The sequence below is a fragment of the Mytilus californianus genome, unplaced genomic scaffold (assembly GCF_021869535.1).
Source record: "Mytilus californianus isolate M0D057914Y unplaced genomic scaffold, xbMytCali1.0.p SCAF_6, whole genome shotgun sequence".
In the NCBI taxonomy this organism is placed as follows: Eukaryota; Metazoa; Mollusca; class Bivalvia; order Mytilida; family Mytilidae; genus Mytilus; species Mytilus californianus.
This window is the reverse complement of record NW_026262712.1, coordinates 22,151,570-22,177,520: the sequence shown is the minus strand read 5'-3', so window position 1 is coordinate 22,177,520 and position 25,951 is coordinate 22,151,570. Positions and strand designations below refer to the sequence as shown.

Sequence of the window (25,951 nt, the reverse complement as noted above, 5' to 3'; positions counted from 1 at the left end):
CAAGGCTCCGTGTTGAAGACAGTACTTTGACCTATAATGGTTTACTTTTATAAATTTTGACTTGGATGGAGAGTTGTCTCATTGGCACTCATAACACATCTTCTTATATCTATCTACTAACACTGTAAACATCAGGTGTATTAACACTGTTTAACACTTGAATCATTGGAAACATGAGGTGTATTAACATGTCTATAACACTGTAAACATCAGGCGTATTAACCAAATCTAACACTTGTTATGAGATTGTATTATTATAATTATTTGCCTTGGCCTAATATGTTTTGTGTGGCCTTATAAGATACATAATTGGGGTGTTTACTATTTATAGTTGTTTACAAAATTATGTTATAATTGTGCAGTTTAGAAATCACTGGAACAATCATAGATACTGATGGAATGATTAGAACTTTCTATTTGACTTGCATAATAATTCCTAAATGATCATAATCTATGATGTGTAATTTAAACTTCTATGGTATTCTAGAAGTTTCCGTTCTACAGTTTTCTAGGTGTTTACCTTCTACAGAGTTCTAGAAGTTTCCATGACAACTATATATATACAGACACCAAAGTTAGACTTTCAGACAGACATTAATATACTTGTATTCTCAGAAGTTCTCTGGAGTTGTTGGATTGACACTTTTTTTTACAAACAACATCATACTAGATTGTGAACTTATTGGACGTATATATTACATTGGATTCCATACAGTTAAGAGAAGAATTCCGGATAAAGAAAAGACAAAGGATCCTACATATATTTTAACAGTTAAGTTGACATTTCAATTTATATAATATTTCTTGTAAAATTGTATAATAAATCTTGTTAAATTTTATAATTGATTTGTATCCTTTGTTGTCTACAATTTAAAGGTGATTTCTTGCCGTAACACACTGTAAACATGAGGTGTATTAACACTGTCTAACACTGTAAACATCAGGTGTATTAACACTGTCTTAACACTAGAAACATTGGAAACATGAGGTGTATTAACCATGTCTAACACTGTAAACATTGAAAATTTTGGATGCTTTTACAAAAATTCACTTCCACAAATAAATGTTTGCTTAAAATAAAGGAGAGATAATTTTTAATGTTTAAAAATTTACTTTTAGCCAGATACATGTTAACCCTCCTCATTGTATAAATTTCTATTAGGTCTTGAGATGAAGAAGTCATTCATCTGAGAAAGATTGATTGTATTAATATTCTAACCATAAAGCAATCAATCAATCTAACCATAAAGCAATCAATCAATCTAACCATAAAGCAATCAATCAATCTAACCATAAAGCAAAAAAGTTGAATTAATTTCAATATCAAAAGGAGTGTTAGTTTTGAAATATGTAATCCTACATTTTTCAACAATTTTACTTTGTGAACGTTTTGTTTTCCCTACTTTGTGAAGAAAGTCTTCAAAATTGACAAGGACAAAATATATATCATGGCTAAATGTTATTATTTTGAAGTATAAGTTTTGTAACATTTTCCAGTGTGAGTACAATCTGTTCATGGGATGATGTTGTGAATGTCAAACCTTTGTACAGCATATTCTGACTGTAGTCTTCCAAAAAACTGAGGTATCTGTCCCATCTTGTACAGTAAACTTTAGCTGTTTACCTCTCTGGTCACTAAATGATGATGTTCTGTAAAACATATATAATATATATATTATATCTTATCATTATTCATGTACTTATTCATGAAGATCTTGTTGATTTTTTTTTATGTTCTATTGTGTTCTCCTTTCATTCACAAATCACAACACAACACAACATAGTATTTGCTCTCAATAATTTACTGATGGTTTATCTTAAGAATCTTCCAATTTCTTGTTTGGTTCCCAAGGAATGTGATAACTTCATAAGAAGGTCTACCATGTAATAAGCATTGTGTATAAGATTCATAACATTTGGTTGAGGCAAACTTAAGTTAGAGAACGGGAGCGAAAAAAATTAGCAATTTTTCCATTTGTAAAGGGGCATAACTCTAGAAATGTAAAAGTGACACCACCCAAATTCAAACTTGATCTGTGTTTTGTGGTAATAAGCATTGTGTATAAGTTTTATTACATTTGTTTGAGGCAAACTAAAGTTAGAGAAGGGAAACCAATTTTGGGACATACAGACGGACGTAAAGACGGACAAGGGTAAAACTTTATGCCCCCTCAAACACGGCAGGGGCATAAAAAAGTTTATTTGCAGAGCTTGACAAGCGTCTTTTTGGTTAATTGCATAGAAAAATAAACTGTTGACACAGAGATATGTCTCACCTATCGGCATAAAATTCAGAAAAAGACAATCTGAGGGACAGCAACATTGCTTATTAATTCAGTCACTGGACCATTATCTAGTGGGCAGGGCCTGAAAATGGTCGACAAACTGAGATGTACAGACAGTAATGTAACTTTATAGAAAATATCGTTGTTTATTGTAAATAGTTCCTATCAATAAAACTTGACATTGAAAATTGCTAATTAATTCAAAGTCACTGGACCATGACAAAGGGGGCAGGGCCTCGAAATAGTCATTAAACTGATATGAACTGATAGTTATGCAACTTCCTACAAAATATCATTAATCTATCACAAGTAGATCCTATCAAACTTAAGCAGAAAACTTAAAATTGAAAATAGCTAATTAATTCAAAGTCACTGGACCATATCCTAGGCGGCAGGGCCTCAAAATAGTCGTCAAACCGATATGTTCTGATAGTTATGCGACTTCATAATACAAATGTCATTGATAATACAAATGTCATTGATCTATCACAAGTAGATCCTATCAAACTAACTTAAGCAGAAAACTTAACATTTAGAATTGCTAATTAATTCAAAGTTACTGGACCATGTCCTAGAGGGCAGAGCCTCAAAATAGTCGTTAAACTGATATGTACTGATAGTAATGCAACTTCATACAAAATGTCATTGATCTATCACAAGTAGATCCTATCAATCTAACTTTAGCAGAAAACTTAACAATTGTTGACGCCGTCACCGCAAAAGCAATCCCTATAGCTATGTCTCGCTTTCCGCGACTTTCATTGCAGGCGAGACAAAAAATTGCCATCTAGATAAGCCCATTCATAAGATGATAATTTTCTTTTACAAGAAAGGGAAATTAGAAAAGTACATTTTAACAAGAGTGCACATGCTAAAATGGCTAGCCTTTTTTACTAGTCACGATTGATTTTATGATGGAAGTTTTAAAGATACATGAGATAAAGGTTTCACATAAACGTAAATCAATGATCTATGACAATAAGGTCAAGGGCAGATGATACCTTCCGGAAAGAAATGTACACCTTACAATCATTCCATACACCAAATATAGTTGACCTATTGTTTAATGTATTTGAAAAACAGTCCAAAACACAAAAACTTAACATTGATCAATGAACTATGAAAATAAGGTCAAGGTCAGATGAACTTGCTAGACTGACATGTATTACAATCATTCAATAGCCGTAAACTTAAGTTTTACACAAAGGACTTATTGACACCTTCATTGAGTCAGTAAACTTTTATACGGATAACTCATTCAGCTTAAACACTTCAATTATTCATTTATTATCACATTTCTTACATAAATGTGTAATAATTACTAGCTAAATAAAATGCTTCGCTTGGCGCAGCTTGATACGACCGCAGAGGTCAAACCCTGAACAGTTGGGACAAGTATGGACACAACATTTAAGCTTGATACAGCTCTGAATTTGGATTGTGATTAAATATTTGACACAGCATAGGTTTCTGACACAGAATGAATGTGGTCTAAGAACTTAAAATTTTTTAATTTACCTATTATGGTCCAATATCCAAAATCTAAATACATGGTTAGATTCCTGCATATCAAAGAATCCAAAGAATTCAATTTTTGATGAAATCAAACAAAGTTTAATTTTGGTCCCTTTTGACCTCAATGTGGACCAATTTGATAACGGGGCCAAAAAATCAAAATACATGGTTAGATTCAGCATATCAAAGAACCCCATATATTCAATTTTTGTTGAAATCAAACAAAGTTTAATTTTGGACCCCAACTTGGACCAACTTGAAAACTGGGCCCATAATCAAAAATCTAAACACATGTTTAGATTCAGCATATCAAAGAACCCCAAGAATTCAATTTTTGTTAAAATCAAACAAAGTTTAATTTTGGACCCTTTGGACCTTAATGTAGACCAATTTAAAAAACAGGACCCAAAATTAAAAATCTAAATACATGGTTAGATTTTGCATATCAAAGGACCCCAATAATTCAATTTTTGATGAAATCAAACAAAGTTTAATTTTGGACCCTTTTGACCTCGATATGAACCAATTTGATAGCGGGGCCCACAAATAAAAAATCTAAATACATGGTTAGATTCAGCATATCAAAGAACCCCATATATTCAATTTTTTTGTTGAAATCAAACAAAGTTTAATTTTGGACCCTAATTTGGACCAACTTGAAAACTGGGCCCAAAATCAAAAATTTAAATACATGTTTAGATTCAGCATATCAAAGAACCCCATATATTCAATTTTTGTTAAAATCAAACCCTTTGGACCTTAATGTAGACCAATTTGAAAACTGGACCCAAAATTAAAAATCTAAATACAGTTAGATTCGGCATAACAAAGAAATAAATGTGGTCAAAGATTTTACAAATCATTTGCGCCATACTGTGCAATTAAAGATTGCAACCATAATTACCCATTTAAATTTACCATATCACATAGTGCTAACTTAATCTATTTTATAATAGAATTTAAAATATGGTGTCAAATCTTTCATATGGATTTTTTTGTAAAAAAAAAAAGATGCAACATTTGCAGATATTTTTACTGGTCTTCCTTTATAAATATGCATTTCTTTAAACATAATTTAAAAGCAATGTAAGGGAAGTAATCAAAACATTGTATTTGGATTACCTCCCTTACACTGCTTTTAAATTGTCTTAATTGTTCATTAACCATTACTTTATTCATAATTTAAAAGCAGTGTAAGGGAGGTAATTCATATGATGTATTTGATTTATCTCCCTTACACTGCTTTAAATTATGTTTTGTACTAAAGTATTTGTCCATTAACCAGGACAACCTTGTTTTTCCCCCTTTTTTGCCCCTAATTCCTAAACGGTTTGAGCCATAACCCCCCAAAGCAAATCCTAACCATCCCTTTGTGGTATGGAAACTTGTGGTATAATTTCAGAGAGATCCATACACTGTTCCACAAGTTATTGTCTGGAAACTAGAAAATGCTTATTTTTGGCCCCTAATTCCTTAACTGTTGATACTATAACCCCCAAAATCAATCCCAACCTTCCTTTTGTGGTATTTAACCTTATGTTTAAATTTCATAGAGATCCATTCACTTAAAGTTATAGTGCGAAAACCAATGTGTCTTCGGAAGACGACGACGCCAACGTCATACCAAAAATTTATGCGGTTGTATAAAAAGTTCAAATTTTGAGGAAATTAGAGGTATAAATAGACAAAAAGGAACCTTATAATGGAGATTGCAGAAATGAGAATAGGACTGACATACAGAGGGACGGATGGACGTTCAAGATTAACACTTAATACCCCCCTTGACTACAGAAGGGGCATAAAAATCACATTCAGTTTATTAAACAAAAAGTCTTCTTTACTATTTGCTGCCTAACAGACAGCTTGTTTAGTCATTATTACATTTCTTTTACAGAGTTATCTATATTTTACAATTTACTTACATGTCATTTAATTCCAAAACTGACTTCAGAAAATCTTCATATGAGAGATGTGCAATCCTTTTGATAATACCAATATGTAAATGAAGTTTTTTAAAGACTCTTTCAGGATCAGGTAAACTGTGTCCATGGCCCATACTACATTATTTTGCCTTCACATTTATTCTGAAATAAAGAATGTTTATATACTATTCAAATAACAGCCAATTTGGCTTTTTCTATTTGGTTATAATAATGCATTTGAAATTGATCTCAATGAAGTTTGTATCACTGCTTGTCTGATGTCATAAGGTCATAAATTTTCACTATGTATATTTTTGCTGAATGGGAAAATACCAGTGAAAAAATAGGCAAGGAAATTTACACTGTCAAATTTTTGCGTTTCTGTAGGTGTCACGAACAAAGCAAAAATTTAACACACCTGAAAAAACCTGATATACATCTACACATGTGACAAATTTAGGACAGACATTCTATATACATGTACACACAAATCTTATTACTTTTATCCAAATTATAATAAATTGCTTCGCCTAGCGCAGCTGGATACGACCGTAGCGGTCCAACCCTAAACAGTTGGAGCAAAAAAAGTCACAATATTCGCGCTTGATACAGGTCTGAATTTGGATTGTAATTAAATATTTGACACATGATAGGTTTCTGACACAGAATAACTGTAGTAAAAAAAACCATTTTCTTTTTAATTTCTGAAATCTGAAAAAAAATTTCACCTCCCCCCCCCCCCCTTTTTCAAAAAAAAAAAAAATATTTCCCTCATGATATGGTCATAATCTGAATTCAAATTTCCAATGGAGTTTGTAACCATAATTACCCTTTTAAATACATGATAAAAGTCTTAAAATAGAAAATGACATACATAATCATGGCTAAAATTAATTTTCCTTAATCAGCATTTTTAAAAAGTAACTTCTGAAAATAAATTGACAGCTAATCCCCTCAAGACAATACAACATTTCTTTATACATAATTTAAAAGCAGTGTAAGGGTGGTAATCCAAACATAACATTGTACTTTTTTTTAATTGTCCATTAACCTGGGAGGAAACCCTTTTTTTCCCCCCTTTTTTGCCCCTAATTCCTAAACGGTTTGAGCCATAACCCCCAAAAGCCAATCCTAACCATCCTTTTGTGGTATGGAAACTTGTGGTATAATTTCAGAGAGATCCATACACCGTTCCACAAGTTATTGTCTGGAAACTAGAAAAATGCTTATTTGGGCACCTTTTTGGCTTCTAATTCCTAAACTGTAAGGACCATAACCCCCAAAATCAATCCCAACCTTCCTTTTGTGGTTATAAACCTTATACTTAAATTTCATAGATTTCTATTAAAATTTTCTAAAGTTATTGTCCGGAAACCAAATGTCTTCGGATGACGCTGACAACGACAACGTGTTACCAATATACGACCGCAAAATTTCTTGCGGTCATATAAAAAGTCTACCTAAAATAAACAATTTATGATGCATGGACTCATATTTTTTCTTTCAGGGCCTTTTATAGCCGACTATAGGGTATGGGTTTTTCTCGTTGTTGAAGGCTGTACAGTTGCCTATAATTGCTTACATCCACTTCATTTGAACTTTGGTAGATAGTTGTTTCATTGGCAATCATACCACATCTCCTTATTTTTATATCGATAATATGTATCAGCATTTCGTGTGTATTTTAGTCTTGACAACTTTTTATTAACCATCAAGGTGACCTCAGAAGACTGCTGACGGTCATATAACCTGATATAAACAAAAATATAGATATAAATATAAATAGATAGCGAACAGTACATCTTGAATTTCCTAGGTCTGTTTGATTTCATATTATAGGCTAAAAAAATGTTTATCATCGATTTTACCTGTCAACCAAATGGTTTACTCTTGTTTCACTTTCAATGTTGACATTCTTTTCCTTTTAATGAACAGGCCTAGTTTATGCGTAACCCATCTCTAGCTTAGAGGTTAAATTGAAGATCACATGAATACAGATTCAATGAGGTTGAATTATTCATTATTATTATTACTTAAGGGTGAATAATTCATCAGCGACGTTTCTTAGCTTATTTTGACAAAATTGAACCAAACTGGCTGCTAAAAGCAAATTATTATTTCACTTTCTCACTTTCATTAATGATTTTATATCTCGAAGTTAATGCCCCTTTAATACAGATCAGAGTAAAAAAAAAAGAAATGTTTGTATCTGAATCATGACAAATGAAGATTAAGATTTAAAGACAAAAGTAAGTCTTTATCTAAATAATTTTGTTCACATGAGACAGAAAAAAAAGACATAAAAGTTAATTTGTACAATGAGATAGGGAAAAAAAAGATAAAAGTTAAATTGAACAAATGGAGTTATCCCTCTTTGTATCAGTTCTTTGCAAAGACAGAGAGTGAAACTGTATTTAAGGTTACAATGAAGTAATTATTTACATAGGCGACAATGGTAGCCTTTTTGGGTCCTGCATTTTCACTATAAAAGATCCGTTGATAAAAATGTCAAATTCTGAATTAACACCTTTGGGTGTAAATCAAACTGCTTAATACATATGGTGCCGCAGCTTTTTTGATAGAAAAATGGCATTTTTTAAGGGTACTCAACAGTTATAGAATTTTCGAAATAGTATAAATGAAGAAAACCCCTTGCTTAATTTGCAACAGAAAATGTTGCTCGTCACAGAGAGTTTCCTCCAAATTTCTCGCTATTTCTACACCAATGGCCAACACTCATTTCTTACTATTTCAATTTTGATTTCTAATTACCAGGGCAGCAGAAAATAAATTTACTTCTGCCTATTATCTTGGGTGTGAAATCTAGGTGGCACCAGTCATCTTTAATTACTTCCTTTTAACCTCAAGATATTTTATACTTAAAACATCTAGATTTTTTTCAAGGGGTGAGGGGGTGCTAGCTTCTTACTGTATTTAATTTTGTATGTTAAGCAAAACTGAGGGCATATTTAAACAGACAGTCAGACATTGGTTTGAAAAAGGCTTAGAGATGCAGCAAAATTTGATCAATGCATTATTTTTCATATCCTTCACCAATTTATTTATACACAAGGCAAGGAAATAACACTGTAACAGTTGTAATGCAAAAGCCTTTTTAGATGCTGGGTAATATATATTTAATTCAAAATAAATTGCTTCGATGAGCGCAGCTTGATACGACCGCAGAGGTCCAACCCTGAACAGTTGAGGCAAAAATGGACACAATATTCGCGCTTGATACAAGGTCTGAATTTGGTTATAATTCAATATTTGACACATAATAGGTTTCGGACACAGAATAACTGTAGTCAAAGAACTTAGAATTGGTTATATGATTTGAATTTATATTCAATTTTTTGCCCCCCCCCCCCCCCCCCCCCTTTTAAAAAAAAAAAATTTAAAGGATTTTCTTTCTGATTTCTGAAATCTTGAGGAGAAAAAATTGTCCCTCCCCGCCAATTTTTTTTATCCCCCCCCCCCCTTTTTCCAAAAAAAAAATTCTTTACCTCAGTCATGGTCATAATTTCAATTCAAATTTCCAATGGAGTTTGCAACCATAATACCATAATAACCCATTTAAATACATCATAAAAGTCTTAAAAATAGAAAATGACATGTATACATAATCATAGCTAAAATTAATTTCCCTTAATAAGCATTTTTAAAATTATTAAAATAGTAACTTCTAAATATGAATTGACAGCTAATCACCTCAAGACAATACAAAAATTCTTTATACATAATTTAAAAGCAGTGTAAGGGAGGTAATTCAAAGTTGTGCTTGAATTACCTCCCTTACACTGTAATTTGTACTTAATTGTCCATTAACCAGGACACTCTTGTTTTTTTTTCACTTTCCCTAATTCCTAAACGGTTTGAGCCATAACCCCCCAAAGCCAATCCTAACCATCCCTTTGTGGTATGGAAACTTGTGGTATAATTTCAGAGAGTTCCATACACTGTTCCACAAGTTATTGTCATGAAACTAGAAAAATGCTTATTTGGGCACCTTTTTGGCCCCTAATTCCTAAACTGTTGGGACCAAATTAGATTTTAGAAAACAATTTTACACAGACCACTAGTTAACAAGAAATGATTGTAACAGGATGCTGTTACGAAGTCTCCCAAACGAAGCTCCCATAATACGTAATTCCCAGTGTCGCCTGACATTGGACAAAGTTCAGTGAAAATTGGTTTGGTCCAGTAAAGTTATATGCATTAGTGATGCATGGGGACTAACCCTGTTTATCATTCAAATCATCTTGGCATGACAAACCAGAATATATATGGTTTAGGGGTGGGGATCTCGACCATTTAAAAGATACTAGAACATTGGGGTGGGGGGAACCCCTGGGGACTGACCCTATACATCATTCAAATGTTCGAGACACGACGAACAGGAATATATAGGGTTTAGGGGTGTGGATCTCGACCATTTACAAGATATTAGAACTTTCTCAAATGGCAGGGGGTGGGGGTGACCCCTGGGGACTAACCCTGTATTTCATTTGATGTGCTTTATCATGACAAACCAGAATATATATGGTTTAGGGGTGGGGATCTCGACCATTTACAAGATATTTGAACTTTCTCAAATGGCAGGGGGTCGGGATGACCCGTGGGGACTAACCCTGTATATCATTCAAACCATCTTCGCATGACAAACCAGAATATATATGGTTTAGGAGTGGGGATCTTGACCACTTACAAGATATTAGAACTTTCTTAAATGGCAGGGGGTGGGGGTGACCCCTGGGGACTAACCCTGTATTTCATTTGATGTGCTTTATCATGACAAACCAGAATATATATGGTTTAGGGGTGGGGATCTCGACCATTTACAAGATATTAGAACTTTCTCAGATGGCAGGGGGTCGGGATGACCCCTGGGGACTAACCCTGTATATCATTCAAACCATCTTCAAATGACAAACCAGAATATATATGGTTTAGGGGTGGGGATCTTGACCACCTACAAGATATTAGAACTTTCTTAAATGGCAGGGGGTGGGGGTGACCCCTGGGGACTAACCCTGTATTTCATTTGATGTGCTTTATCATGACAAACCAGAATATATATGGTTTAGGGGTGGGGATCTCGACCATTTACAAGATATTAGAACTTTCTCAGATGGCAGGGGGTTGGGATGACCCCTGGGGACTAACCCTGTATATCATTCAAACCATCTTAGCATGACAAACCAGAATATATATGGTTTAGGGGTGGGGATCTCGACCATTTACAAGATATTAGAACTTTCTCAAATGGCAGGGGGTCGGGATGACCCCTGGGGACTAACCCTGTATTTCATTTAATGTGCTTTATCATTTAGAACATTTTCAATTAAAAAGATTGTGTCTATCACAAACGGTTTTCAATTTATAATCATTTGAAAATTTTTAAAAATAAAATCCCATAGGGTTCTATAGTAAAACCCTCCTTTCTTTTTGCCCCTCAAAGTACCCCTTTATAAACCCCAATGCACAAACAAAACCCTGATTGCACCACTAGACATGTTAGTCTAGCATATTGTGAAACCCTAAGTTAATCTGACAAGCGGTTTTGGAGAACGGGTGCGGACAAGTTCAAATTTAAAAGCGGCGGAAGAAGAAGAAGAAGAAGAAGAAGAAGAAGAAGAAGAAGAAGAAGAATAAGAATAATAAGAACTGAAGAAGAAGAAGAATAAGAATAATAAGAACTGAGCAAAACCAATAAGTCTTCCCAAACTTCATTTGGGAGACTTAATTATGACTTTTAACTTTGAAAGAATCCATAAAAGTAATTGCCCTATATATTTACTTGTTTCATAAACTTAGTAAAAAATAACAGTTTAAAAACGACAGACTAGTTATTTAAGAAAAAAGAGATGTCCAATCAGCCGACTTTTCCGACTTTTAAACCTTTTTTTAAAACATTCTTTTGTATCAAGTTAGTCTAACTAGAGGCTCTCAAGAGCCTGTGTCGCACACCTGTATTTACTAATGCTTTGGAAATCATGTAAAATAAGGTTAAAATCATAATTAATAGTAGTAGATATTAGATATTATAATGATATCTAAGATAATAACAAAAAACTGCAAAATTTCTGTAAAATTACTAACTCAGGGGCAGCAACCCAACAACGGGTTGTTGGATTCGTCTGAAAATTTCATTGCAGATAAATCTAAATTGGATGAACATTTTTGCCACCTGTCAGATTTGCTCTAAATGCTTTAGTTTCAGAGATATAAACCAAAAACTGCATTTTACCCCTATGTTCTATTTTTAACCATGTCGGACATGATGGTTGGAAGGCAGGCCGTCATCGGACAAATTTTTTAAACTAGATACCCTAATAATGATTATGGCCAAGTATGGTTAAATTTGTCTCAGTAGTTTCAGAGAAGAAGATTTTTGTAAAAGATTACAAAAATTTACGAAAAATTGTTAAAAATTGACTATAAAGGGCAATAACTCCTAAAGGGGTCGACTGACAATTTTGGTCATGACGACTTATTTGTAGATTTTTCTTTGCTGAACATTATTGCTGTTTACAGTTTATCTCTATCTATAATAATATTCAAGATAAAATGCTCCGCTGGGCGCAGCTTGATACGACCGCAGAGGTCGAACCCTGAACAGTTGGGGCAAGTATGGACACAACATTCAAGCTTGATACAGCACTGAATTTGGATTGTGATTAAATATTTGACACAGCACAGGTTTCTGACACAGAATGAATGTGGTCTAAGAACTTAAAAATTTATAATTTACATATTCAAACCATATCATTATTATTTGCTTTTATATATAAATCAGAAATAAACAATTTAAAATTGAAAATTTTAAAGAAAAAAAAATCCTCCCCCCCCAAATTTTTTGAACACCCTTATGATTCATCACCCCCAAACTCAATCCCAGCCTTCCCTTTGTAGTATGGTACCTGCAGTACAATTTCAGAGAGATCCATACACTTGAACACAAGTTTTTGTCTGGAAACTAGAAAAATGCTTGTTTTTTGTCCCCTTTTTGGCCCCAAATTCCTAAACTTTTAGGGCAATTACCCCCAAACTCAAACCCAGCTTTACCTTTGTGATATGGAACCTTGTAGTACAATTTCATAAAGATCCATACACTTACACACAAGTTATTGTCCTGAAACTAGAAAAATGCTTGTTTTTTGCCCCTTTTTTGGCCCCTAATTCCTAAAATTTTGAAGCAATTACCCCCAAAATCAATCCCAGCCTTCCCTTTGTGGTATGGTACCTTGCAGTACAATTTCAGAGAGATCCATACACTTGAACACAAGTTATTGTCTGGAAACTAGAAAAATGCTTATTCTTGGCCCCTTATTCCTAAACGGTTTGGGCAATTACCCCCAAACTCAATTCCAGCTTTCCCTTTGTGATATGGAACCTTGTAGTACAATTTCAGAAAGATCCATACACTTACACACAAGTTATTGTCATGAAACTAGAAAAATGCTTGTTTTTTGCCCCTTTTTGGGCCCCTAATTCCTAATACTGTGGATTCATTATTTTTCGTTGGATACCAACTTTCGTGGATTTCGTGGGTACAGGTGAACCACGAAGTCAAATGTTCAACGAGTTACAAATTTTTCATAGGGGTGTATGCAGACTTTAGCTTAACCACGAAATTAAATATCCACGAAAGTGTAAGTTTTCCTCAATCCATGAAAATTGATACCCACGAAAATAAATGAATCTACAGTATTTTGAGGCAATGACCCCAAAATCAATCCCAGCATTCAATATGTGATATGGAACCTTGTGGTACAATGTCAGAGAGATCCATACACTAACACACAAGTAATGTCTGGAAGTTACAAAAATGCTTATTTTTGGCCCCTAATTCCTTAACTGTTGGTACCATAACCCAGTGTTCTCCCCAGGATTTTTTTAAGGCGCAAAATTCAAGGGTGCATAACTTTTTTTTTAGAGTGAACGTTTGTGATCTGAAGCAATAAGTCATAAATCATGACATGTAATATGAATTATAATGCTTTGTGTTATGTGTTTAATAATGCAGAGTATTAATGAATTACAAGAATATATATATGAAATAAATTGATTTTAAACACAAAAGTTATTTATATTCAGTCAATTAAAGAAGTCTAAATATAAATATTCATCTCTACTCTCTGCTCCTCCTCTAGGGATATTGTTTCAAGATAGTGTTATTTTGTTGGACAGTCTGTTCCTCAACTTTGTCTTTATCCTCTTCAGGGTTAAAAATTAAACCCCCACTCACAATAACTTTTGCTTATACCCCCTTTAACATTTCTAAGCCATGAAAACTCAGTCAGCCACTTGTCATTGAAACCAGAAACATGGTGCTTGCTTTTATCAATTGCTAAAACTTGAGCTTGGTTGGGATTAGGAGAAGCAATGAAATCTGCTTATACTGACAGTGTAGACGGAGGTGTATTCCCCTTTTCAATAGAAGTCATTGGTCTGAAAAAAACTTCTACTTCCATCATCCACCTTTTGCTTATAATTCACCCCTTTGTTATTTGCAGAGAACATGTTCATTCAGAATTAATAAAATCAAATATGGTTAAGATATTTGGTATACAACTTTTTAAAACAATTTTTTTTTATAAATGAACAGCTGACCAGTTTCCTTAGTTTCACATTACCCTTCCGTGCTTATTATTGTTTAATCCTATTTTTGGTAGATAGATATAAACGAAACTTTACAAATTCGTTAAAGTTAAAACAATTGAAATTATTTACGGTTAAACCCCCAAAATCAATCCCAACCTTCCTTTTGTGGTATTGAACCTTATGATAAAATTTCATAGAGATCCATTCACTTAAACTAAAGTTAGAGTGCGAAAACCAATGTGTCTTTGGACGATGACGCCAACGTCATACCAATATATGACCGCAAAAAGCGGTCGCATAATAATAACCAAAAACTGCAAAATTACCAATTCAGGGGCAGCAACCCAACAACGGGTTGTCAGATTTGTCTGAAAATTTCAGGGCAGATACAATGTAGATCTTGACCTGATGATCAGTTTTACCCTATGTCAGATTTACTCTAAATGCTTTGGTTTCAGAGATATAAGCCAAAATCTACATTTTACCCCTATGTTCTGTTTTTAGCCATGGTGGCCATCTTGGTTGGTTGGGGGGGTCATCGGACACATTTTTTAAACTAGATACCCTTATGATGATTGTGGCCAAGTTTGGTTAAATTTGGCCCAGTGGTTTCAGAGGAGAAGATTTTTGTAAAAGCTAACGACGACGGACGCCAAGTGATGAGAAAAGCTCACTTGGCCCTTTGGGCCAGGTGAGCTAAAAACTTTGCCGATAGGTAGTACAACATGTTTGGTACAATTCTTTTTTTTTTTGGGGGGGGGGGATCCAGGAAACTGGGATTGCTTTTGTCATTATATTGTCGGGTTTAAACAACCGTACGCCTGACAAGTGATTTTGACACTGAATAACGACTATGTTAGTCCCTGCTTGTTTTGGTACTTTGTGGTTTATAGATATCACATGGTTTTTTTATCGGCAAGCCGTTAAGATGGCGACATGTAGAGAATTGATAATCTCAATTTAAAATCGATGCTGATCTCTTATCTAGTGGAATAAAATGTTAATATCTATGAATTTGTGCTTTTTTATACATAATGAACATAATATCAATTTTTCATTTTTTGGCAAAGTTTCCCTTTAAGTATCATTTAGTACACTTTTATGCCTAAAAAAAGGTTAAGTTAAGAAAACACTAAAAAATACCGATCAAATATTTCGTGGAAGGGCAGACTAAAAAATGTTCAGAGGTTGAAGACTAATTACCCTAGATTACACACACACACCAAATGAAATTTTTTTGAAGTTATGCACAAACAAGAATGTGTCCATAGTACACGGAGCCCCACTCGCACATTCATTTTCTATGTTCAGTGAACCGTGAAATTGGGGTCAAAACTCTAATTTGGCATTATAATTAGAAAGATCATATCATAGGGAACAGGTGTACTAAGTTTCAAGTTGATTGGACTTCAACTTCATCAAAAACTACCTTGACCAAAAACTTTAACCTGAAGCGGGACAGACGGATGGACGAACGAACGGGGCATAAAAATATCCACAAGTAAAATCTGCCGTCTGGTCAAGTGGTTTTAGTAAATATTTGTTATTCAAACGTACCTACTATGTTGTAATAACTCATAACAAAGGTATTTCACTTGACCCATATATACAAGCGAGACGCTGTATCAACTATTTTTGCTTTATGCGTTTTCAAGACAAAACACTAAAGACTCAAACATGCCTGAACATAAAAAGGTGTACCTGACTTTCTCTTTCTGATGAGATTATTACCTATTTTTAGGATGTTTTCACTATAAGACTGTTACCAGGAGCAGAGATGCAAATTAATGCTTCAAACATGTTAAAAAAATCAATCTTTTATCTTTCTTTCTGTTAATTTTTTTTTGGCAGAAATTATGCTTATGCACAAAACAGATCCACATGTATTTGCACATGTATACCTTAATCGCCTGTTTTGTGAAAATTTGTCTATAGGGGAAATTCGCCTAATTGCGGACACTTTTTCAAAACCGGAAGTTTGGATACCGTCGAGGCCAATTGCGGACATACTGGTGGTTGCATTTGACAGGAGAGGATAGAGGGGTATCAAATGGACTATTTCCCGCGTTTTCAGGTGTCCTCTCTTGATTTGTAGATTGCAAACTCTTAAAACCCACGGAAATGCCGAGTAGCGTAAATGCGGACAGGGGGAGTTAAAATATGGACACCTTGTCGTCAAATTGCGGACACTTATTTTTAAACATTTCTTGCCGTATTCAAAACGCAGGTATTATGCATATATAACATAAGCTCTCATGAATACCCCTCAGGAATACCCTTTCAGTGCATCTTAAAGCATGTTTGAGAATGGTTTTCTCGCATTAACTGGTAATACATGTGGAAAGGTGAGAAAAAATAAGATTAAAAAAGTACATTAAATATCCTATACCACACCAATTATTAAATGATATAAGATGGTACTGACAACTTCCATCGGGATATTGTCTTCCAAGATGCATGCGTGCATATATACGAGATATAGTTGTGATAACTTTCAATTTCAAATCGTATGGCATTCATTGTAATGTGTTTTAATGTCCCAATCACTTAAAAATCCGTAGCCCTCACTCAAGAGCATAAGATGCCTTGAGGCGAGATTTTTTTATTTGCATTTTCCGATACTTATAAGATAATTTGATTAAGGCCCCGCCGAATGGCGGACGCCCTATAGTGATCAGTCTGTCCGTCCGTCCGGCCGTCCGTAACAAATTGTGTCCGCTCTATATCTAGAGAACCGTTATGATTTCAAAGTTTATATTGACATGTATATTAACCAACACCAGAGGGTGTGTCATAATTTATGTACAACTTCCTAGGTCAAAGGTCAAGGTCAAAAACTTTGGTTTTAGTTGACAACCCCATGTCCTATGGTAAAAATCGTTTCCGCTCTATATCTTGAGAACCGTTATGCTTTCAAAGTTTATACTTGACATGTATATAAACCAACACCAGAGGGTGTGTCATAATTTATGTACAACTTCCTAGGTCAAAGGTCAAGGTCAAAAACTTTGGTTTCAGCTGACAACCCCATGTCCAATGATATACACATTTTTTACCACACATTATTCACAGCGGGGCCCACAGAGATGGCTCCCATCTCAATGATATCTAGTTTATCCTCGGGTTTCTATGTACTCTTTGACAAACATGATTTTTTGCGGCCCATCCAACACCATGAACATCTGAAAACAGTTTATGGAATGGGTAAAAAGGCTTAATTTTTAAGAATTGTTAAATCAAAAATGGGAAAACGCAAGGTGTGAGGGAACATGCAAATTTTGTAAATTGGAATGTTAAAAAAAAAATAAGAATATGGAAAAATAGACACCAAAAATTTTAAGGAATTATGGAAAAGTCAGTATTATGTTTAGTTTTATATGTATTGTCTATCATTTGTTGTTTCTAATGTATTGTTCTTTTGTTGGGCAATGTATGACAAATATATGTTGAAGAACCTAGCCCGTAATTATAAATTATGTAATTCATTGACCGCTCCCGACATGTGTAACTTCAAAGCATAGTTTAGCGGCGATCGATGTCTTTCAAAATTACTGCACTTTTCTTGTATCCCTGGTGCTTTCGACTTGAGAACCGTCGTACACAAGCATCGCACAAGTTGGCACTCCGAGGCGGGTAGGGAGCAAAAAGGTGAACTTTGGTTTATTTTTATCAATAGTACCGCTTAAGTCGACGCTAGGGGCCGTCTTGACCTTGTAGGATATGAATGATTCGTTTATTGTTGAAGACCCTACTTCAACTGTCAAGATGAAGAACAGGAATAAAAGCCCTGTTCATTGATAACTTTTTATTTGTTTCTATGCATTGTTTGCGATTTTGTCCCATGTACATTTACTCTATATCCTTTATTTTCTCTTATGAATACTGACCCATGTCACTCCTCATTGAAGGGTCTTGCTGGCTTAAGTCCAATATCTCGAAAATATAAAGTAAACAAAAAAATGAAAGGGAGCTTCCCCTAATGTTACTAAGTGTTGTGCTAAAATTTCTTTTAAAATCTGTCGGAGTAAATTTGAGTTATCCTACGACATAGAAAGTGTAGACGGACGGATGAAAAGACGGGCAGAGTGATTACTATAATAGGGCACCCGCCAAAAGTCGACAGGCCATAATAAAGACGTAGTGCTGGAGATTGTGGTCACGCATGATGATACGCTATTGGCGTTCGTTGCATTTCGTCACATATATACTTTTTTCTATATAATGCCTGTTCTCTGACAAATAATGACATCGGATTTTATCCGACTGGCGAAAGGATACCAGCGTGTGTAGAACATGCATACCTAGTTCTGTGCCTTAGATGAAATGTCTAACATGAGAAAATTACCGAACCAAATATGGAAGATGCAGGTGATATAGTTTCACCCGAGGAGGAGGATGAGGACGAGGAAGAGCTTATCAAAACTTTTTAGATATTAAATAGTTACATTTGAATTGTTATATGATTACAAAGCTTTTAGTTTATGATTATTTCATAACTAAAGAAAATAAGTGTTTGATTACCAAAGCAAATATTTAATGATTATGTGATTATGCTGGCAAAAATTTGGTGATTATGCGATTACTGGTATCTCCCCATGAGGGGCCTCGTTTGTTTTTCGATTTGCCACAGACGGATGGACAAACAGACAAAGAGGTCTTTAAAACCAATGTATTAGTTACATTATTTCTATCATGTTTTGAAAAGTTTTATGAAAACATTTCTTTCAAAAGAATATTCGTGATATCAATAATTTCATCTGTTTCTTCCGCAGTACGAATGTCCAACTCTTTACCTCTTATACTTGATTTTCTAGCAATAAACACAATGCTGCTGAATTCATTTCCCTTATCACTTTTCGCATAGTAGTATTGATACATATTCATGTTTTGATAAACGTATTAATTTCATAAATAAATAGCCAATAACATCATTGTCAAATAGCCACTCGTCCACGAGACATTGTTGCAATTTCATTCGGGTGATTGTTTTCTGTACATTTTATTTCATTCCATTTGCTTTCGCAAAATGTCCTAAACATGTAGACATTCTGTAAAGAAAGAGAAATAGATTGGCTTGCCATCCCGGGGATGACGTTTACAGTTTTTGACCTATTGAAGATGTGTGCAAGTTGCCAACTGGAGTGGAAATCAGACTTGTAAACGCATTATGTTCGTAATATGCAAAATGAAAGCAAATCAAATAAACCCAAATAAAAACTTTATTGATATAAATGTACCGGATTGAAACTAATAATGCTAGATTATAAGAGAGTTTTGTTTATTTCCGAAATCATGGTATTGATATATGCACCACTGCACGTGTTAGTTGTTCAAAATATCGTGTGTCCGCATTTCGGCTATCATATTTTTTTCGGTGGTGAAAATGCGGACACTTGCTTATTCCTGTTTTGTAATCAAAATTTAGACAAATCAGTAAAAATAATTAAAAGAAATGTTTCCTTGCATAAAATACGCAATGCCTATCGCTTTTCAACACATAAATTGCCATTCTTACATGAGCAACTGTGTATTGAATGTGACACGCTGACTTTGGACCTTTTTCAAAAATTTCCGGTTTTCAAACTTGTTGACATCAGCTATTTATAGCATGCAATTTCAATCACATGACATAAAAGTAAATCGTAAGCAATAGACATAATAACTTTATTGCAACAAAAAAGAGATTCAATTGTAAACAAAACACCTTATTTCTTATATCTATTTTATTTCAATTTTTCATAATTTTATTGAAAAGTGAGATATTCGTTTTCCGTCCGCATATCGGCGCTGTCCGCAATTAGGCGATTTTCCCCTAATTTAAAAGTTTAAAAATATCTTGAAGCTCCATACTATAATAAAAGTATCAACATGTAAAATGATACATACTATATTCCACGATTATGTCACCTATAATCGAGATCACTCTGTATTTGCGTCTTCCACTACCTCATGTAATAATACACAAGTTTTGCATGTCGTTATCAGACAGTCAATATAGTGTTTATTTACATATATAAGAAGAAAAAAAAAATTTAGTTATACACCTGCATCATACTTTTAAAGCCCATAGAAACTGATGTAAACATTTCAAATATACCAACTTGACCATTTATACCTTCTCTAATAAAGAGTTCCATTTCTTTTGTTTTAAGTTACAACTGGATATCAGCCTGTAAGCCATACATTTGACAGTGGAACTGTTATGTGCAATGTATGTAAGGATTGTAATGATGTCATGTGGATAAATTTACCAGTTTTCAAGATCATAATTAACAGTGGGTCATCCTTACAATGACTTCCATTTTCACGATTGAAAATATAAGCTGGCATAATGGGAAGATAATTTTGACGAAGTAGAATCCGGACTTAGTCCTATAATCATGATAATGATGATAATATAAGACTTCTTTGGTCCATATCGTTTGCATTCAACCCGAAAAAAACATGGTCCAGCATTTGATAGTACATGCATGACATGTAATAAAAAATATCTGATAAAAAACATTGAATGCAAACCACGGTCCAGCATTGATAATAAAAAAAAGAGTCTGATATACAACCAAGAATAGTCATGATGATGAGTGACAATAATATGTGAAGTACAGTATTTACATAATGCGTTTTTGACCCTTATAATGGCCAATGCAGTTGTGCGTACGACAGTTACTCAATAGTTTATATATGTGGGATTGTGTATTGTGAAAGCTGAATTAAAAAGTATTACACATTTCACTTGTCTTCTAACACCTTCTGTGAATTACGTCATCATAAGGTGTGTACACAACAGGAAATACTATTTTTACCTTTCTTGGTTTGTTATTGGTCAGTGTTTGGAAACTCGCCTGTCATTCATGTAAATATGGATGCAATCGTAAGAAGATATATCAAGTTTGATTAGTTTACCAGAAGGCAAAAAGCAAAAAAAGAACTTGAGACTACTTTAAATTACAACAAAGCAGTTCTGTTGTATAAATGGAAGCTTGATATTAAATAATAAACAAAATTTTAAAATAATAGTATTCTAATGACTCTAAATGGAAAGCTGAAACTAATAGAACACAGCTAGTATAAATCTCAGTGGAAAGTCACACTGCAAGTGTAATTATTTTAAATTAGAAAAATGAATACCTGGAGACCGTTAAATCATACTGCTATCTTGGAATTAAAATCATTTGAAACTTTACAGGCCAAACTAAGTCCTTCCAATGGAATTCTTATGCAAACAGACACTGAGAAGGGCTTGGTTTGGTTGATATATGTTTAGACGGATTCTGACCCCTTTGAACATCTACCGCCTATAAAATTTATAAAAAGCCTTAAAATTTTAGGAGGGCAATGCAAAATCACAAATGTTGCTTGTCTAGCAGAGAAAAACAGACCTAATCTGCACTTTAAAATTCAACTGTCAGCTATAAAGTTTCTGAATCCGAATCATATTCTAAACTCTCCTATAATAAACCAAGGAATTGTATATTTAAATATACTATTCCTTGAATAAACTGATGCATCATAGGATGGGGATTTGTCATATATCAACGTCAGGTCACTCTGACCTTGATGATTTGACCTTTACCCATATGAGAGTAAAACATTGTCTGATATGTGATTAGTGCATAACTGTAGCACTAAGATTGACAAAACTTTGTATGCAGAAGCATCATACTGACCTTAATTTTATTTAATTGATGAATTCACAATATAAAAACCCCAGACAATAAAAGTGAGACTTTGTTTCCTGGTCAGTATAGATCAGTATAATTCTTTCAGATTGACCTGTCAGTCTAACACAGAGGCAATGATTATATAAAACAAGTTGCTTTCTTTAAAAAAAGAAATGCAATCGTAAACCCAAATGCTTGTTTGGCATTATATATATAAGATAATTGTTTAAAAAAAAAAGATTTATTGTTTTATATCATTTTTGTTATATAAGAATTAGAAACTGACAGTGACTGTTTACAATACTGTTCAATGTGGGGTGAAATATTCTTGTTAAAGGAATATTTTTTTCTCTCCTCTCTCCCGAAAGTTCTTAATAACTTTGTGGTACCACCTCCTCAGCAGAGATTATATACATTCATTTATTATTGTAACAATATTTTCTTTTTATAATGGAGGGGATATACAGTTATATATATATATAATGTTTATAAATGTGGTCAGATTTTGTTTGTATGTTTTTGTATTGTCTTGGTAACAATCCTATAGTTTTGGATTTTGAACCAATAAAATTATCTTATATCTTATCTTAACTCCCGAAAGACATCATGTTAAGTCACCCACTTGATGTTCAATTCTAAGATGCTGGTTTTTGTTTTTAACATGCCAAGAAATCCTCGCTAAAAATTCCGGTGGACCTCCTACGGCACCTATTAGTAGTTAAAGATTTGATTTCATTCAACAAACTAATTTATGACCTGCAAGTACGTGTCGCTTAGAAAACGGCCATATACCAAATGGTCAATATTAATCATCCATGTAATTTGCTCTATGGGATGTTTGCAAAATTTCAACGGAGGCAATTTCTTGGCATGACGAGACAGCATCTCAGCGATAAAAGAATATGTTTGAAAGAACTATGCACTTGGCTACCTTTTTTTCTTCAATTCGTTTTTAAAACGTCTTGGCTTCTTCAACTTGAATAATAGAAAATAAAACTATATATCAAACGAAAACTGGATAAAGTGAGAAACAAGTTTCTTTCATTAGTGAAAATTACTGCTTCATTGCTTTATCTCAGAGTTCGAACCCTACACGTGGTAGCTTGGTTCGACTCCAATCTTAATTGACTAGGATTGACAGTTTCCTTGCCGAAGGTCAGTGGTTCTCTCCGGGCGTCCCAGCTTTCTACACACAAAAAAACCTGGTCACCATGAAATAGAAAAATAATGATAAAAGTAGCGTTAAAGACCAACAATGAATACATCAATCATTGTATATCTTAGACGTTTCAAACACATCTCGTAGTTTTTTTAAACACGAATCTATTTTTTTTAAATTGAATTTGACAATAGCAATTTTCCCGCATCGTATAATGGTGAATCCAGATAACACTGTAATATGTGCCGTTGGACATGAAAAAGCTTAACCTCTAATAATTTTGAATAACTAGGAGAATAGATGAATTTTAAAGCAGAACTATTTTAAATATTTGTCAGCTATTTTAGGGGAAAGCAATAAGTATTGAGCAGATATTTCAGATTTCCGAGGATAAGGCAACATTAAAGGGACCTGACTTTAAAGGTTGGTGTGTCCATCATATTACATATGTGGCAACCTTTTGTTTAAGGCTTTAAACAAATTAAACTTTTCAAAGTTATTCAAGTTCCATTACTAACTTAATGTCGACACCTTATAATGTAGAATATCTATTTTAAACAGAAAAGGGTAATTTCTATGTCAAAAGATTGCAAAATTTCTGAGAATGAATAGAACAGTCCCTATTCGAATGCAGCATTCGCTAACTTAGTAGACATGTCTTTGACAAGCAATACTTTGAACCACTGACAGTGTCTTTAACGATCCCATGCGCAAAAATGACAAAATTAAAAAAAACAGAGTATTGTCCCTGCTAAACTGAAGAGTGTAGGTTTCAGCTGGAGAGTTCCCGATGAAGACATTTTTTTTTCAGTTAAAAAATTTGAGGTACACAGTCTACAAAATGAAACAAAAGTTGAAAATATGATGCTCGTCTTGGCGTATACTCAAAAATGTACTTGTTTGGGACTGCTTAGACATGAAATGATGTCACAAGACACATGCGACCAGTCACGGCTTTTATAGAACGAGTTGCCCCCTCAATCATACACCTTTGACACATAGTCCCACAATACCCTAATGTTCTAAAGCATAATAAAAAATATCTTAAAATCCACTATAAAAGAAATAACATAACTAATAATTTTAACCATAAAATTTTATATGAAAAAAAACCCCACAGATATTAAAGTTTACATTCATTACAAATGACAGGAACTATATTTGTAGACAATCGATTACGAGCGACCAAACAGGTCATTTTTGAAAATCAGATCATTTCGTCTTTTTCTATTTAGTTCTTTGAGTCTCTTTTTTGCTTTTTTTTCACTTTATTATTCATGACATGAAAGTTTTAACCTTAACTTCATGTTCTAAAACATATACGTGTGCATTGTGCTTCAATGAAAAAATATGGGGTAAACGTCAATGAGACAGCCACCTAGTGACAGAAATAACCAAAAGACATGTGCTCGGTTTGACGGTAAACCAGATATATGCGAGATTCCCTCACGTGATAAAGGAAGAAAGATCATTCACAATTTGTCTTACATTTGTTTTTCTCTCTTTTAATTAAATAAAAAAAAAACTTTCGAATGTTGAGTTCATAAGATAAAAATATTCCCTGTGGAACCCCCCCCCCCCCCCTCCTTTCTTTTTTTGGTGCTCTCCAATTTCAACCCCCAAATAAGGCTTTCCAATCTAATTAAAATTAAAATCTTGCTTTCTAACCAATCTATTCATGTACCGGACCGGGAACTTTCTTTATTTAATAAGAAAATCTACAGTGCCGTTATATAAATGCATGTTGTCTGCTTGGAGTCCCCGCCCGAAAAGAAAGAAATAGCCTAACTCCAAGATACTACATTCCTGCATCACGTGATTTTTGCCACGTGGAGCTTACATTAGAATGAATACCGAATATGGAAAGTGAAACTACAGTTCAAAACATAAAGTCCGAAGGCACATAGAAGAAAAAGAAGGATTTTTTTTTTCAAAGGGTGCCGGGGTAATCTTCTCTGTGTTCATAATATACACGAAATATTTGCCACTGCCCCTTGTCTGTTCTATAAATTGGAATCCTGAGTTTTCTATCTGTTACATGCCAAGAAATCCTCGCTAAAAATTCCGGTGGACCTCCTACGGCACCTATTAGTAGTTAAAGATTTGATTTCATTCAACAAACTAATTTATGACCTGCAAGTACGTGTCGCTTAGAAAACGGCCATATACCAAATGGTCAATATTAATCATCCATGTAATTTGCTCTATGGGATGTTTGCAAAATTTCAACGGAGGCAATTTCTTGGCATGACGAGACAGCATCTCAGCGATAAAAGAATATGTTTGAAAGAACTATGCACTTGGCTACCTTTTTTTCTTCAATTCGTTTTTAAAACGTCTTGGCTTCTTCAACTTGAATAATAGAAAATAAAACTATATATCAAACGAAAACTGGATAAAGTGAGAAACAAGTTTCTTTCATTAGTGAAAATTACTGCTTCATTGCTTTATCTCAGAGTTCGAACCCTACACGTGGTAGCTTGGTTCGACTCCAATCTTAATTGACTAGGATTGACAGTTTCCTTGCCGAAGGTCAGTGGTTCTCTCCGGGCGTCCCAGCTTTCTACACACAAAAAAACCTGGTCACCATGAAATAGAAAAATAATGATAAAAGTAGCGTTAAAGACCAACAATGAATACATCAATCATTGTATATCTTAGACGTTTCAAACACATCTCGTAGTTTTTTTAAACACGAATCTATTTTTTTTAAATTGAATTTGACAATAGCAATTTTCCCGCATCGTATAATGGTGAATCCAGATAACACTGTAATATGTGCCGTTGGACATGAAAAAGCTT

General features: G+C 33.9%; 1 protein-coding gene across 1 annotated transcript in view; it reads right to left on the bottom strand.

Annotated features, from left to right (window-relative positions):
- Nucleotides 1-21,097, bottom strand: part of LOC127704339 (RING finger protein 141-like) — a 45,882-nt gene extending 24,785 nt beyond the window's left edge. Inside the window, exons 1-3 of the mRNA XM_052208360.1 lie at nt 21,054-21,097; nt 5,723-5,884; nt 1,542-1,650 (exon numbers count right to left, since the gene is read on the bottom strand). Of these exons, the coding sequence (XP_052064320.1) occupies nt 1,542-1,650; nt 5,723-5,856 (243 nt within the window). The 5' untranslated portion in view covers nt 5,857-5,884; nt 21,054-21,097. The remainder of the gene's footprint in view (nt 1-1,541; nt 1,651-5,722; nt 5,885-21,053) is intronic.
- Nucleotides 21,098-25,951: the final 4,854 nt, after the last annotated feature.